Source organism: Poecilia formosa, unplaced genomic scaffold, assembly GCF_000485575.1.
Source record: "Poecilia formosa unplaced genomic scaffold, Poecilia_formosa-5.1.2 Scaffold114, whole genome shotgun sequence".
Lineage (NCBI taxonomy): Eukaryota > Metazoa > Chordata > Actinopteri > Cyprinodontiformes > Poeciliidae > Poecilia > Poecilia formosa.
In genome coordinates, this window is record NW_006800053.1 from 1,316,780 (window position 1) to 1,333,399 (window position 16,620).

The 16,620-nt window shown below is 39.9% G+C and overlaps 1 protein-coding gene across 1 annotated transcript in view; it reads right to left on the reverse strand.

The window, feature by feature from the left end:
* Nucleotides 1–16,620, reverse strand: part of usp43b (ubiquitin specific peptidase 43b) — an 86,726-nt gene that overhangs the window by 26,765 nt on the left and 43,341 nt on the right. The window contains exons 4-6 of the mRNA XM_016675478.1: nt 7,329–7,421; nt 1,216–1,351; nt 978–1,122 (exon numbers count right to left, since the gene is read on the reverse strand). Coding sequence (XP_016530964.1) covers nt 978–1,122; nt 1,216–1,351; nt 7,329–7,421 — 374 coding nt within the window. The remainder of the gene's footprint in view (nt 1–977; nt 1,123–1,215; nt 1,352–7,328; nt 7,422–16,620) is intronic.

Sequence of the window (16,620 nt, forward strand, 5' to 3'; positions counted from 1 at the left end):
ACCACACAGTTCTAATGAGACATTATTTATGACTGAGAGGGATTTCTTTTGCATAAGTCCACACTCTGCTTTGGATGGAGGAATCTGCTTGGCTCGCTTTTCATGAATAATGGACACTTCCTGATGTTATGTTAGAAACACCAGCGTTTTGGAGGCATTGTCATCAGTTTTTCTCTTCTAAAACCAACCGAGACGTCTCCTTAGATAGAAGGAAAAGCATTCGAAATGCTTCTTATGTTTGAATCAGGAATAGAAATGCACATATGCATTTTTTCATAAGTGTGGTCTATTACAATTCCTGCAGCTGGATGTAAAAAAAATTAGATAATCAAAGCTGAGTTGTAAAGTTTGTACACAGAAGCTATCTTTATCTTATTTAGAATAATCTTCAACCACAGATTTGTTTTACAAGCCTTATACACTGTAAAAATTAACTTTGTAGGATACTAAAATCCCCCAAAATATGTTAAAGTTTCTGGGGCATTTTTAAGGTGAATTCATTTAATTAAGTGAGTGTAAAATCTTATGGGGATCCTTAACGCCACAATAACAAAGAAATAATCAAGAAACTGACAAAAACAACAGGTGAACATAAAAAAAAACAAAGTAGTTCAGAAAGAGCAATTAGTTACCCTAAACATAATGTGTCCGTTTCTCTCTGAACAATATTACCAAACATAAGGAGATCACATGAAGTCACACTTTTCAGATTTCCATTTGCTCAACTTTTGAAAGCTACGTTTTTCCTTCTGCTTCACGATCACGCACCGCTTTGTGCTGGTCTGTTGTTTAAACTCTCTCCCTAAAGTTTGTGACTCGTAACCTGACAAAACATGACAAACTCCCAGGATTGTATTAAATACTTTTCGTGAGGCAGAGCTCAGACTGACAGCTGTCTGCGTGCGTCGCCGCCGCTTTTTTTTTGTGACAAACAACTTTTAAGGTAAAAAACAGTCGAGCTCAGTTCCCACAGCTACCTGAGATGCGCGCAGAGCCCCCTCTGATGTAGAGCGGGGGCGCCTGAAAGGCGTAGATGACGTCGTTCTCGGTGATGCACGTCAGGTCGTCCTCGTCAAAGAAGGAGCGGTGGAACCCGGTGGAGTACACCTCTGTGAGGATCACCTGGAGGATGACACCGGCAGACACGCAGGAGACGGATTGCTTTCAGGTTCCTCTCACAACGCTCTTCCTGGTTCTGTTGTTTTCAGGAGTTACCTGGTCTGGAGAGAGCTTGCCCTCGTCTGCCACCATCCTCCTCAGGCAGGCCACAGAGCCGAACAGAGGCACGGCCATCCCGACCCGCAGGTACCGCTGGCCTTTGGTGCTGAACACCAGAGTGATGCACAGCGGCCTGACGGAGACAAAAGACGAGAGAAAACCAGACGTAACGCGTCTTCCATTTTGATTTCTGTTCCCCCATTTTTTTTTTCTGTCTTTCTTTGGATCCTCCCCTGCCATGAAGAGACAGAAGAAGGCATCCATGAATAAAGCAATGCTTTTTAGCATAAATAATAAATAATTAGGACTCAGCTTTATGAGTGTGAAATAATGGGAGATCTCTATTGCATTTTTTAAGGTAGGCAGCGCTTGGTTCTGACCTCTTCAGTGGACGAAAAGTCAGGAACAGATTGCTACTTAGACAAAACCAACCAGCCAAAGAAATAAAAAAAGACAGCAATTGTACAGAATGAGATAAGCAGAGAGTTTTTTTTTTTTTTCCATTTTAAAGTATGAGTATGATTATACGCATCAACGTAAATTTGATTTTGTTTAATCACCATGAGAAATCAATTACAAAATGATTTACCCTTAGATTTAAAAAAAAAAACATGGATTATGAGCTGAGTTTTTGTATTTAAAAAAAGGGTCTCTGAAATAAAAACTAAATTTATAAACCACACAAATTCAAATAAAAACAGGAAGGCTTATAAATAGTCGCAGCACCACAAACCATTCCTGCAGAATCGTTACTTCCCCTGAAAAGCGGCTTAACTGATCCATGTTGTTGATATTTTGAAGCATTGGGGACAAAAAGCATGTTTAGATTAAAAAATTAAATAAAATTCACAAAGCATTCGATGCACATGTGCAGCATGTGGGGAAAGAAGGCCGCTACGTTTCATAAAAAGATGCCGAATGGAAGGCTAGCTGTGTCCTACTGGAGACTCTGTTGGTATTCCAGCGGCGGGAGGTTAATAAAGGTTAAGAAGTACAAAGTCTGTAGAGTTGTTAAAAATTGAATGAGGATGTGAACGACATGAATTTCGATTATAAAAGTAATTTTTTTCCCCAAGGTCACTTTAACTTTTACCCATTCCAACGAGAGAGAGAGAGAGAGAGAGAGAGAGAGAGTAAAAAAAGACATCTTACTCCCACTGCAAAAGAGGCTTAATAATTACATTCTGCACGTCTTTCTACGTTGAAAACTATTGGCGAAAATGCTACATTATGCATCCAGATTTCCCAAAAAGAATATAGACGGATTTATTTTTCTAGATTTGAAAACAGCATGTACGTAGACACATACGGTTATATTTCCTTGTGCTGCTATATGCTCTTCTGGTCATTATTTTCTCTCCGTTTCCTCCTTCCTGTGTTGCTCATTTCCTTGAGGACTCTGCGGTTGACGCTCTGATGCCTTACCAGCTGTAAAACCTCAGCTCAACAAGCTGCACAACAGGAGGACAGCGAGCATCTTGTGAGGTGCCAGATTGTGAGTCTTGGTTGCAGTAATCCAGTCCTCCTCCTTTTCATGATGGGAGGGGGGGGGACAGTTAAAAAAAATTGTTACTTGCTCACCGACTTCTTCGTCTTCCAGACTCAGTACCTTGATTTCAGCTCTCGCCTCTATGACTTCTATTGTTGTCACTTCCTGATTTAGAAATTCCTCATTGGTCCGATCACTTATCACTTATCAATACTTGCTTCATTACTAGGGATGTATTTTTTTCACTTCCAACAACAATAACAATATCTGAGGTTTAGTATCGGCCGATAATGATCCGATACAGAAAAACAGAACTGAATTGACTAAAACCGTTTATTTTTTCCCAAATGCAGACATAAATGAACTGAACTGTAAATTTATTTTATAACTCAGCACCAGTACAGCACTTAAATACACCAATAGCTTCACAAGCTTGGTCAAACATGTAAAACTCAGCACAATTAGGAACATAACAGCCAATGTAGAATTACATTTTTAAAAAAAGAAACCGAAAAAAACAAAAAACAATAATTTGACTACCTACCAAGTCTAATCTAAAACATCAGAACTTAGCTTAGTTAGTTTATAATAAATGTTGTCTGTCGCCTATTGGGTCATTGTGAGTTCATACATTTGAGTCACAAGGTCAAACTCCTCAAAAATGAACGTTTGGTGGACTTATAACCAGTTTGGGTTCATTTTTGTACAGAAACAGTTTTCAGCTCTGTATCTTTGAGAAAGTTACGACTTGCCGCGCACTGCCGGTTTAAAAATCCTCCCACAAAAACTCAACGGGATCCGTTCTGACGGCGTCATTCAATAACCCTGTGAAGTTTTCCTCTTTGAGTCAATACTTGGTGGAATTGCCTGAGAGCTGTAGGTTTTTACTCTTAGGTTCTTCTCTGACAGCGCAGTTCTTTTTCTCCCCAGGCTCGCGTGTAAGGAAGGTCAAACAGATGAACTCTCCCTCTGATCGGAGACGTCTACGCTTTGACGTGTGCGGCTGTGGGAGCTACTTGTAGATCCCTTGATGAGATGCTGGAGTCGCTTTGCCTCGAGTCGTGTGCTGTCGGGCTCATTTTTGTCACTCGTTTTCTTCCATTTTCTGGATTTGCTAGAGCTTCACCGGGTGAGAGTGCGAGTATTTACTAAAGGGAGAGTCCGTCAAAGACATGACAAAACTTTGATATAAGATAATCGAGCAAAACATTAAAGAGTCCTTAATTTTAGGCTTATGTCAAAAGGGTATAAGGACCTAGCATCTTGCAGCAGGTAACTCTTCATTTAGTAAAAACCCAGATTAGTTGTTCCTTGAGACTGAGACTAATGGCTAGTCCAACAGGAACTTGGACTTCTACATGTTCAAATGTGCTCCAATCTCAAAAATGTCATATTGGTTAAATGGATTTGCTCTCTTGATTACTGAAGAGGATTCATGTACAATTTAACAGGCTTATTCAGTTCTAATCATGTTAGAAGTATCAGATTTGTGAATTCTAACCAAAATAATCTCAATAATAAGTTGGATGTCATAAATTAGAGGCAGCGAACCCCAATCTATTTCATGTTAGGATTGTGCTAAATAAACAGTCTCCTAATGATACCAGCCAAGTGCATTATTTTGGTCACATGTCTAAAGAGAAGCCCTGGTTGCAGTGTAGGTGTTAGGAAGATGGAACGGTTAGCGTTAGCGGACCTAATGATTAGGATTAGCACTTCAGGGTTACCTCAAACTAATTTTTAGTTAGCGGAATATCATTGGTGGTCTAAAGTCTCCTACCTTAACTTTGAAAAGTCTCCTACCTTAACTTTGTGAGGAAGCAAAGTTCGATGACCCCAGCCCCTTTTAGCCGTTAGCTTCCTGCTTATTCTGCTTTAATCTAATTCTAGTTCGTTTAAAGATTGAACGCTGTTGCAAACCGAGAAAGCGAACTCTGTTCTGCTAAGAAACCTTCATTTCGGTTCAGTTGAAGTGAACTCCGACGCGGTTCGATTGTAAAGCATACCGGAAGCTGCTCTCAAACCAAGAAACAAATTACAGCGCACGGCATTCTGGGTAAATACAACCAAAACAATGCTAACAGAAGAAATGGCTTGTCGTCTTTGTCTTTGGCAATCCACCAACCGCTAAAATCTCACGCCACTCCGTTTTTGTTTACATTTCATGAAGAAAGAGTTCAGAGTCTTCTTCACAGGTTTTTGTTTCAGCGGGTCTTGGTGCAGCAGCAGCGCCACCCCAGGCGAGGAGTGGAACAGTTTTAAAAAAAGTTGTCAGTGGGCAATGAGGTGTGAAAACAAACTTAAACAGAAACAGGAAGAATCCCACATGACAGCGCACGATGCAAGCCAAATGATCTGAATTAAAAATAGCATGAAGCTCTCAGAGGACAGAGCCGACAGTTTGAACTCCTAACCACGGTGAATGTTGGGTGAGGAACAAAAAGTGTGTGTTTTTGGCCTCGATGCAAGTGAGCTGAACTGTTCTGCTTCAAAATATGCTTTAGAAGACAATCTGTTTAAACCCTTGGTCTCACCTTGGCTGCCATACATTCAAGAAAAAAGATGAAACTCTCAAAACTGTCTCAGAATTAACAGGGATGTTGGCTTAAGTCTTAAAGGGTTAAAAAAAAGTTTAAAAAAGTAAAAAATCCATTAATGTTTTTTGAACACCTTAACTAATAATTTCCCCCTTGGCTCTGGTGAAAAGGATGCTACGTGTGTCCATGAAGGCCAGTAAGGGCGGCTCATCTGGCTCATTATGATTCATAACAGCTGCCCCAGCAGGTGCTCCTGAACGCCTCAGCAGCTCAGCTCCACAGGACGAGACGAGGAACAGAGCAAAACGCAGGAAAATATTCTGTTTATTACTGTTGATACGTTGGGCGTGTTGAGGTAAAAAACAAAACAAAAACAAAAAAACTGGACTTCATCCAGCACCTTACAAAACTGGTCATGTTTTGTAAGGCCTCAAACTTCAATGTGCTCAATTATTTCACGTCGGATCAACATGCAGCAGTTCGGCATTGTGCAGTAGAAGAAGAAGATGCGTACATGTTGTTACCAATGCTGCTGTCGCTGCATTTACAGCTGCAAGTCAACCGGTGCTGTACATTTAGACTGAAATATTTGTTCATCTGCTTAGCAAAATAGTTTACGTTCGGTGAAAGTTGATGGAAAGTATGAAACGTTGAAGTTTCGCCACAGATTTCCTGTTTTCATTTTAAATCGTGACTTTGGGTCATTTTAACAGCTGGGTCTGGTTTTATCTGAGCCCGGGGTCTGCAACCTTTTGCAACCCCGGGTTTAGCTAAATAAGACATGTTCTGATCTACAAATGTTACGTGATGTTCAAAGAAAAAGTAACTTTATAGTTTTTGATAAATACCTACTTGAGGAAATTTGCTGTCGTTTTTAAAGAACCCGGTTTTATATCCGCCTCCAGGTTTTACATAAATGCAGAATGGATACATTTTCTTCTTCAGGGTGTTGAACTTTATGGAAAATTAATGAAGAAAAAAAGGACATAATTTCCAACTTAATCACAAAAAAATACCTAATAACATCACTAATATTTTTAGTTTTATACTGTTGTGAAAAGTAAATTCAATACATGAAAAAAGCTCCTGCAAAAAAAACAAAAAAACAAACAAACAAAAACTTAAGTTCATATTTAAAACATTAGTTAATTTTTCATCATTTTAAGCCAGAGCTGCATATAATGGAAATATTGATTATTTCATTGATTTGTTTTTTCCAGCCTGTATTTAGCTCCATTTTCCCGTTAACTCTAACCAGCTTTGCTGCTGATGATGAAAGGAAGCCTGATGCTGCCACTTTACTGACAGAGGTGGTGGAGCTGTGGAAATGTTCCTCAGTGGCAGATGAATGGATATTGGTTGCATTGGATTTAATTTAAGGGTATCAGAGTAAAATATTATTTTCAGATTTCGATTTTTATGTTCAACTTCCAGATTATGCCGATTTATGTTGACCTTTCACACAAAAACTCACTAAAATAAATTGAAATTTGAAGTTCTAACATGTAAAATCTGAAAAAAAAGAGGAAAAACTGAATACATTTGCAAAGAACTCACCGTATGCCATTACATATTTACACCTGGGTTATTTTTTCCGTGCGTATGTGTGTGTGAGAATGCTTAAACGGACGCATAAATACAAAAGGAGAGCTTGAATGGAGCGTTTAAAAATGCCAGGATTTCCTGAGCGGAGCGAGCGCTCCCAACCTGCCACGGAGGATAACGTGGGTGTAGCGAAGTCAGGTTGAATGAGACATTGTTCCTTGACATTGTGAGGCTTTTCCTCCTCAGTACCAGCCCCGGCATCAGTGAGGAGCGCACAACCGCAGCACCAAGTTGCCCAGTCACTCTTCAGCTTGTGTTTGTTTATGTTTTCCTAAACCTTACAGAGTTTTCTATTTCCATCTTTAGTCAAACTTTTCCCTCCTTGCAAAATATCCACCTCTATGAAAACACTCAGGTAGTTCCTTAAAGAACCGATAGTTTGTTATTTTCAATTGGTAACCTGTGAGAGACCTCCACCTTTACGCTGGTTGTATTTTCGAGCAGGCACGTAAATGTCAGCCTAAAGAGAGTCGGCTCACCTCGTCTGGCGGAGAGGGATGGGTAACGAGATGCAGAGGAAAGGGTCAAAGGTGTTGCTCTGTTTCAGGCAGTGGGGACACGTCAGGGAAGATCTGAGGAAAACAAGACACAACTTTATTTGATTTCTGAACCGACACACACACACAAAGACCTTCTACCGGTTAAGGAGTTTAACCGCGAACGCAGTGAAAACGGAGCCGTTGTTCCGCTGCGACGCCTTGATCTGATTGTGAGAAAGGAAAACGATGAGTGATGCAACAGCTGATGAATCACAGAGGCAATGGATGTGAACGGAGGGGTTGTGGTGGGGGGGGGTCAGAATTAGTACAAGCTGCGCCCCTGGAGGGCAAAGGGAGGAGGTGGGTGTGGGGAGGGGTACCAGAAAAGGTTTCCATCTTGTTGCATCACTTTCTGTGAGAAGTGAAGACAACTTTCCCTCTTTACATCTGAACGCACAGAAATGAATGAAAGCGCCAGAAATAACCTGCTAAATGATTTATGACAGTCAGGTAGTAATTTCAAGCAGTACGAAAAAATGCGTTAAGACTTTTTGGACATGAAATTAAGAAAGCCCATTGTTTCCATATTTTCTTATGTTACAACCACAAACATCAATGTTTGTTTTTTTTAATCTGGATTTTATGTAACAGATTAACACAAACTAAAATGAATAGCCTGGAGACGTAGAGCAGCGTTTTAAAGGGATGTGAACATAAAAAATAAAAAAAAAGACAAAATCAACTTTTCATTTTTATAACAGAAAATATCAACATGGGCAACATGGCGTCAATCATTGTTGTGAATTTTTGGCTTCACGCAAAGTCATGCCAAGTGTTAGACTCCTGGGTCAGCACATTGTAGAAGCAACTTTTACAGTGCGTCACTACCAGCTTCACACATATTAAAGGTGAAATTGAGGGTCGTCTTTCTGGTGGAGTCTTTGGAAAATTTACCTCCAAACCCCAATAAATGCTCTGAATATGAAAATATTTAAGGGTTTTTGACCAATTTTGCAAGGCACCATATTTAATCAGAACCCCCATACAAGAAGCTGCTGCATCCGAGGTGCACAAAGGAGCGTAATAGGAGATCCTTCCTCCCAGCTGTTAGACTCTATACCGTCACTGATCCCCAAAAAAATCAATAAGTGTTTAGATTCCTGCTGGTATTTGCATAGTTTTTACTGATTTTTAAAAAACATTCCTGGTGCTATTTGCATTTCTCTGTTTTTTATTTTTCATATATTGTAAATAGTCTTTTGTTGTAATACTCTAATACATGTCCATTTTAAAAAATATCCTACTCAGTTGCACATTCCCTGGACTGAAGTATATTTTAGATTACGCTATAATTTTGCCTTTACTCCACACCATGTTACTATTCCTAACTTGCTTTTTTATTATTATTTTTAGATATTTTGATATACAATACAGCTCTGGAAAAATGAAGAGACCACTTAAAACTGATCAATTTCTCTCATTTCATAGTAAAAAGAACGTTGTTCTTTTATTCTATGAACTTCTGACAACATGCATCTGAAATTCCAAGCAAAGATTTTGTATTTATTTGCAGAAAATGAGAAAAGGTCAAAATAACAGAAAAGATGCAATGTTTCCATACCTCAAATAATGCAAAGAAAACAAGTTTATATTCATTTAGAAACAACAAAACTAATGTTTTAACTCAGGAAGAGTTCAGAAATCAGTGTTTTTTTGAAAAACCATGAGGTTTTATATACATGTTAAGAAGACATTATAGCGTAGCATTAGCGTTAGCATAATTCTTTAGATTTACTTGTTTCTTTGTTGCTGTTACACCTGAATTTCCCCAATGTGGGACAATAAGGGACATTTATATTATTTTCTCCGTATTTGTTCTTCTTCTTCTTGTTTGTTTAATTGGCAAAGAAGTTTGTGACTCCTCAGGGTTACAATGTGACTGAAAGTGGAACGACTGTGGGACTGGGACGTCCGCTCACGCGGTCCGACTCCATATATTTTGCCTCTGTGGTCGGACTGAAAGCAGGAGCCCCAGTCACCCGTTTGGGAAGTGATATATCAATGGAGTCAACAAGGGAGTGATGCATTTCCTCTGCTCCTGCATTTCACTTCCAAGACTAGGATCATGGGTGGCATAAATCTGGAACCGTGGGGTGATGTGATGCACGACCCTCCAGGCTGTACATAAAGAGAGAACAGGCCTGAGTGTGGAACGACCCGGCAGCAATAAAACACAGAGTGTAATTAATGTATGTTGCGAGAATTGAGACTACAATAAAAACGTTTGTGACATCACAGTGAAAGACAGGACATCATTTTGTTTGGAGAGAACAACTGGGAGAAGCTTCTTTATAGGACATTTGTTATTAACCCTTTCATGCGTAGTGGTCACTACGGTGGACAACTACCTAAAAGCCATTTTCTTCCGCTTCTTGTGGATATTTATGTTATAAATGCACACAGACCACTGAAGTGGACACTAATGCATCATTAAATACACCATCAACTACTGGCCATCAGCTGCACATGCAAGAAATTATTTTTGTTAAATCCAATATGGCAAACGGACAAAAAAAGCACGACAACCGACACGGTCCTTCCTTCTACTGTAGACGACTGTTGTAGGCTAAAAAAAAAAAAATAGCATGTTGTGGGTCAGGGCATGCAGAGCATCTCGTCTCGCCAACGCAACTGCAACAAAAAAAAAAAAAAAAAAACACATATTGTGACATCAGATAACCCCTAAAGAACAATACGACTGATGTTTTTTTTTTCAAATAACAACTTTGTATTTTGAGAAAATTACAATCGATCACCTAAAAAAAAAAAATTTTTTCACAAAATTTTTTTTCCTACCTTTTTTTAATGCCTTAAGAAAATAAAAAATGGAAAAAAATCCTGACATTACAGTAGGTTTGCAACATTTTCATGCAACTCTTTTTTTATGTATATATAAAAAGAAACATGCTCTACATCCAGTCGAGCAACTTCTTCTAACTTCTAAAAAGCTGCTCAAAGGCAGCCATTGTCCTTTTATGCTCCAGCTTTAAGCTCTGAAGAGAGCCTTGCTGCTCTCAAAAGAATTTCATTCAAGTGAGGCGAAGAGTCGGCTCTTCTTCCAGTCATCTGTGAGGTTTTTAATTGCTGGACAAGCAGTGAAATACTTGATTGCCTGTGAGGACTTCCTCCTGTACGTCCAGACAAAAGGATCCTTCAGAAAACTGGCGCCGGCTTCAGGGACGGATTTTTTTCAGTCCTTTCAATGTTTCAGCTCATCATTCAAATGTTTCTTTAACTACTTAAAGAAACTTTATTCTTAGACGGCATCGTCAGCTATTGCTTCCATAAACAGTGCTTCGACAGCATCTTGACGTTCTTCTGCACATGCGGGTCACTTTGGGGTCACCAACCGCTCTGATTGTGGTCGCATTTAATTAGTAGCAACAAAAAAAGAAAAAAAAAAGAAAAGAACGTAAAGTTAACTGTGAAACCGTCTCACCCAATTTAGGCGCTCTTTTAATATCACAGATGGTCAGGTCCATGCCAGATTAACGTTTAGTACTAAAACTTCTGAGAGACCCATGTACACTTAGAAAACATTGGATTTTCTATCAGTGTCATAATATTTTCATTGCTCATCTATACACACAAACTTATGTTTTCGGCCTGTATTGGAACATTGTAGCTTTAGCATTAGCATTAGCATTGTTCTTCAGATTTGCTTCAGCAAGAGGTCACACTGGACTTTTTTTGTGATCCATCATTTTGACTGACAGCGTCAAAAAAAAAGAAAAAAAAAAGAAAGTCATATTATATTTTTACCCGATAATTTGTAAATGATGTTGACATGGGCTATTCTGTTGCACTTAATATCTAACTTCTTCTCTGCAGTGGCTTCGACTAGGGTTACCAAGGGACCAGCCCCTATACATTTAAAGCCGGGGGAAGAGAGACAGAGACTGCGGCGGCAGCCTGTCGATTGGTCTGTGTTACCCAGAAAGCAGTTGGGCACAATATCGCAACACCAACACCGTGAGTGAAACAATGACTTGGGCAGCCTACTCTATAAAATACTCGGGGACCCATTCTTTATTATTACACATCCACATTTGTAGAGTACGGAACAAATAGCGTCCCGTGTCGGTTCAATATGGGACGGGTGGCAACCCTAACTGTAGCGTCTATTCTATGCGCCTTATAATGCTGTGCGCTTTATATATGAAAAAAGTTTTAAAATAGGCCATTCATTGAAGGTGCGCCTTATAGTGCGGAAAATACGGTAAATAAAAAATAAAACACCGACTGTGTCTCCCATAGTCACATATGAAGAATGTAATTAAACGGCTCCACTTAGTTTAGATCGGACATTAAAAAAATAATACCTGGATTGTGTAATTTACTGCTATTGTTTTTAAAGACCATCATTTCAGTAAGCAGAGTAACTTCTGTCCTATTTAGCTTTTTGTGTTACATATTTTAGCTCCATTTTGTCGCTTGTTGCAACTGCAGGGTGAGTCAGGAGCACATCTTACCATGAGTGATTTAAAGGATCCTCCATTAAGAATATTAATGATAAGCTGATTTTCCTTCAAACTGAAGCAAAACTACCTCCAAAATAAATACTGTAAAAACTCTGTTTTAAACATGTGACGTTAATACGCCATTGTTAATGTCAAAAAATAATCTTTTATACTGATTTAGAGGTCATGGAACTGATTTGTCATTGTAAGACTGATTGGTTTACAATCCAAAATGCAGTTTAATGTATCATATCTTCACCACACATGACTTTAAAGCGATATGTACCAGTTAAAGTAAGGACGATCATCGTCACGTCTCCGTTTCCATCCAGTTCGTCGTCCGCAGCTCCGTTTATCGTTACCTCGGTGTCGCCGGACACAAACTCTTTGAGTTTGACTTTGAAAAATTTGCCATGGTGTTGACAAATGGCAGCTGCTCCGCTCAAAATCCTTTGCCTCTTGTGATGTCATCAACCAAAATACTCATACAGGAGGATTAACAGATTTTTGATTTTAAAAGAGCTTTTGAAAATCTTGGTATCTTGAAGTGGAAATCCACTTAATTTCTCAGATGTGTTTTTTTCCCCGTCAGTGTACATTGATAGTAAAAATATACACAGATAGTATATTAAATAATTCAACAACCTATCCCTCCTCTTATTTTGCAGTAGCAAAGAGAGATTTGTGAAATGTGTGCCTTTGTGGATCTTTACATACCGTAAATAACTTGATCAAATGTTTTCTCCTTCTGACAGGCTTACAGGGGAGCAGATTGGGAGGAGGTAAATAAAGCTCTATTCAAGCAAACCCAGCTGACAAGGGCTCTGAGTGGATCTAACCCTCTTGGCAGAGCAGAACGGCTGCCCCACGGATGTCTTATTTTCGCCAGGAAACAGTTAGGGCGACGGCCCTCCATGCATACAAATCTCACTCAGACTCCACTGAAACATAGATGCGCCCTGTCCAGCTCTAAAACGCCAAAAGAGAGAGGAGAAGAAAAGGGAAAAGCGCCAACGGATGAGGTGATATTCCAGCGATGCTCTAATGGAGTAAGCGTGCCAAGGTTGAGAGGTTCGCGCCCCCCTGTCTGAGACGCAGCCATGCTGAAGAGACTGCGGGCTCGACGCTTTGCAGTGGCACGGATTTGAACTCGGCGGCACAACGCACTGTTTACATGTATTCGTTCACTTATTTCAGCAACGGGAGTAAAAAAAAAAAAAAAAAAAAAAAGGTCTTTATTTGCTTCGGTAATTTGTGCTCAAGACGTAAACTGAAGAAAAATACTCAGCCTACAAACGAGGTAAATAAATACAACGTATTTGTGAAGAGAACAACAATATTTGACTGATTTGAAGGAAACGGCGGAGGGCATTTCAGGGAAAAGTGCCACCGGAGTAAGACGAGCTGCACTAAAGCCGCGGCGTGTCTGTAATCTGAAACACTTGGCTGCCCATCGCCTGGCTTCAGCGCAGTGAGCAGCGCTTGACTGACACTTTCATGTGACTGCGTACAATTTACAAAGCTCAAATATGTCGAGTCGACCAGCTGAATGAAAGATTTCCATCTTTAAAACATGTCTTAAGATTCGTCATTAAAAGGTTAAAGAGGATCACATGTAGAGTGCCTTGTGAAAGTAATCACATAACACTTGAAATTTTTCACCCCCATGTTTCACCATGGGGTTGCTGCATTCAGGGAGATGTGGGGTGTTAGGGTGCATTCACACCAGCACTGTTTAGTCCACTTTAATTGAAATCTAGTTTGTTTGCAGAGAAAGTCTGGTTCGCTTGGGGAGGTGTGAACACGCAATCGAACTCTGATGCGGGCCAAATAAAGCAAACTCTGGTCCGTCTACAAACTTATTCTCAGTTCGGTTGTAGTGGTTCAAAATGCATATGTGAATCCCAAGCGGACCGGAGACCAGAAACAGACAATAGAGCAGGGCATTCTGGGTAAATACAACCAGAAAACATGGGAGAAGTGACTTGTCATATTTTGCCAACAATGACAGAGAAATCCTACAACCGATAGAATCTGACCCTACTCCAGTTTTGTTTACATTTTACGGAAAACTAAGTTGATCTCATGTCTTTTTCAGAGGTGTCCGTGTCGTTTCTTTCAGTGGTTGTTGGTGCAGCGCCACCACAGTCGAGGAGGGGAACAGGTTTCAAACGTTTGGATCGTTTCACACAGCGCAGTGTGAAAGCGAATCTCACCAGCTTTGGTCCTCAATCAAACCGAGTCTACCGGACTATCAGACGTGAAAACACTCTGAGTTTAGGTCAGTACTTTGACTACGTCATTCAAACACATGGATATGCTTAGATCTGAATCGTCCATTGCAGCATAAGTGTGTTTCATGTTGGCCTAATAGGTTAATTTGGTCTAATTTGCCCAGAGCACTTCTCTCAAGGAGTATAAATACATATATAAATACATAAGTGTTGACAGAAAGTATGTGCATTTTATAACAGAAAAATGAATCAACATATTTCACTAAATGAATCGCAAATCTAACAAAATTAATCCAATACAACCTGGTCCATATTATGACGGCATAAAACAAATTAAGATGAAATATCGCTTGACTCCTCTGGCTCTGGCTGTGATTTGACATGTTTGGGCATGTTTAATGGCTGCGATGACTATACACTGGACAAACCAGGCTATTACAGGAATAAATCTCCAGTCCGTCAACTCCAGACATTGCCTCACGCTGGACACTGCATGGAGAAACGTTACACAAGCGGGAGGAAAGCAGGACACAAGTCAAGAAGTGTTTGATCTGAGTCGATTCCTGGTGATTACTGGTATTTGTTTTCACCCTGCTTGATACACGTTGTCTACAGGTTTTTTTGTTTTGTTGTTCTAATCTTAAAAACAGACTCTGACTCTTCTCTCTGCACCATCTCACCCACTCTCCTTGGCTGGGACGGTGTTTGAGTGGGAGACGGGAGGCACAGATTTTGCCTGCAAGCCTGCTAATTGTGCTTGTTGCTGTGTAAGACACACCCCAACGTGTCACCGCTGAAACATTTGACAGCGAGGTTGGCAATTAAGAGCCGCGCTCCAACAGATGTATTACTGGTAGTCACACGGAGCTGTCAATTTCCCGAGGAATTAGCAGATGGAAGGCGGCGCAGACAAGCAGGGACATTAGCTGCTCTGCGTAGAACGGCTGCAAACCTCCGTCAGATCAGATCCAACGTTGTCGTAATTGGTCAGCTTCTTGAACGGTTTATTGGATAAAGTGTTTAGCGGTATGAGTTGTCAGCAATAGAGGGCGAATCTAAGAAAGATGTCACCTACAGCACCTCTCAAAGGGCTGTGTAAGGTCTTTGAGGTAAAAAAAATGTGACTGCTTAGAGCATTTTCTACCTTTTTTATCTGGCATATATAGCATGCGACTGAAAAACAAAACCACATCTGAAGTAACCTGGTTGCGTAAGTGTGCACATCACCCCGAGACAAATAATTTTCTGAAGCAAATTTTGATTCGATTTCAGCTTAATGTGTTTCTGGGTACATAACAGTTGTGATTTATGGAGAACCTAATGAAGTCGAAGTGAAGTTCAGCTGTCTTCAATGGACGGGTCAACATTTTTAATTTTATTAAAACCCTAATGATAAAAACACTGTTGAGATCAAGATTTCTTTCACAAGTGTGACCAAGAAAGGCATCAGCACACGTCACGACGACAAGAAAACGAAAATAATAAAAATAGACATTAGAAATATGGAAATAAGTTGTTGAACAATAATCTCACTAGACGAAAGTGTCAGTCAGGAGATGAGTGTAAAAGAAGCATCGTCCGCATAAGGTGGTATACACACATCGGCTAATCCGCTAATGTGCTAATAGCGGAGCTGATTTTTCAATTAGCGCTTCAGCTAACTTGGAAAACGCTTAGATTTCCCTTAAGTAATTTTTCCACATAAATTCTAAAGCGCTAATTTACCGTCATCATTTAGCTAAATTAGCTCAACAACTATAAAACTAAAAGCATGAGTGAAAGGTCTGTTTCTAACAATGACTTCCTGAAGCACAAACAGGTGGATGTGTAATGACCAATCTGACCCTGCTGAGGGCGATACACAGCATTGCATTGACACATGGTCAGTAGCGGTTTAGCTTCCATTAAATACCATGTTGGTGTAGCTTGTTAGCAGAACTAATGTTTGTGTTTAGTGCTTTAGGGTTAGCACAGATAACTGTTTAGCTAGCGGCGCCCACCACTGTGCATATCATGTGGTCAGTGTTGTGGAGATAAAAAATGTTTTTTACATAATGAACTTGAAGGGAACGCAGCTCAACCAAACATATAAAATGTCTGAACCCTTCTCTGCACGAAAATCTCTTAGCTAATCTTTTACCAGGCAGAGTGGGGGAAATATGGCCAAGTAAAGACGTGGAAAGCCCATGCACTCCCAGTAAAGAATAAATGCTGAAATTAAATAGAAGGCGTTTCATCCAAGTATAAGTTTAATGGTGTGCAACTTGGATTTTTATTATTATTTGTTGACCAGTGAAATTGTACAGAAATATACACCATATGAAAGTTGAACTCTGATGTTTTCCTTTACATGAGGTGTGTAGACTTTTGTATGTGATCCAATAATAAAAGTGAAAAGAAAGTGAATGTTCCAGACCAAACATTCAGACAAGAGCTAAAAAATCCCCATCCAACAGATACACAGTGTCTAATAATAACTGCTTTATTTTTATCTCCTCGATCTCTGACTAATGGAAGCCATGAGGACCTCCAGCTGTG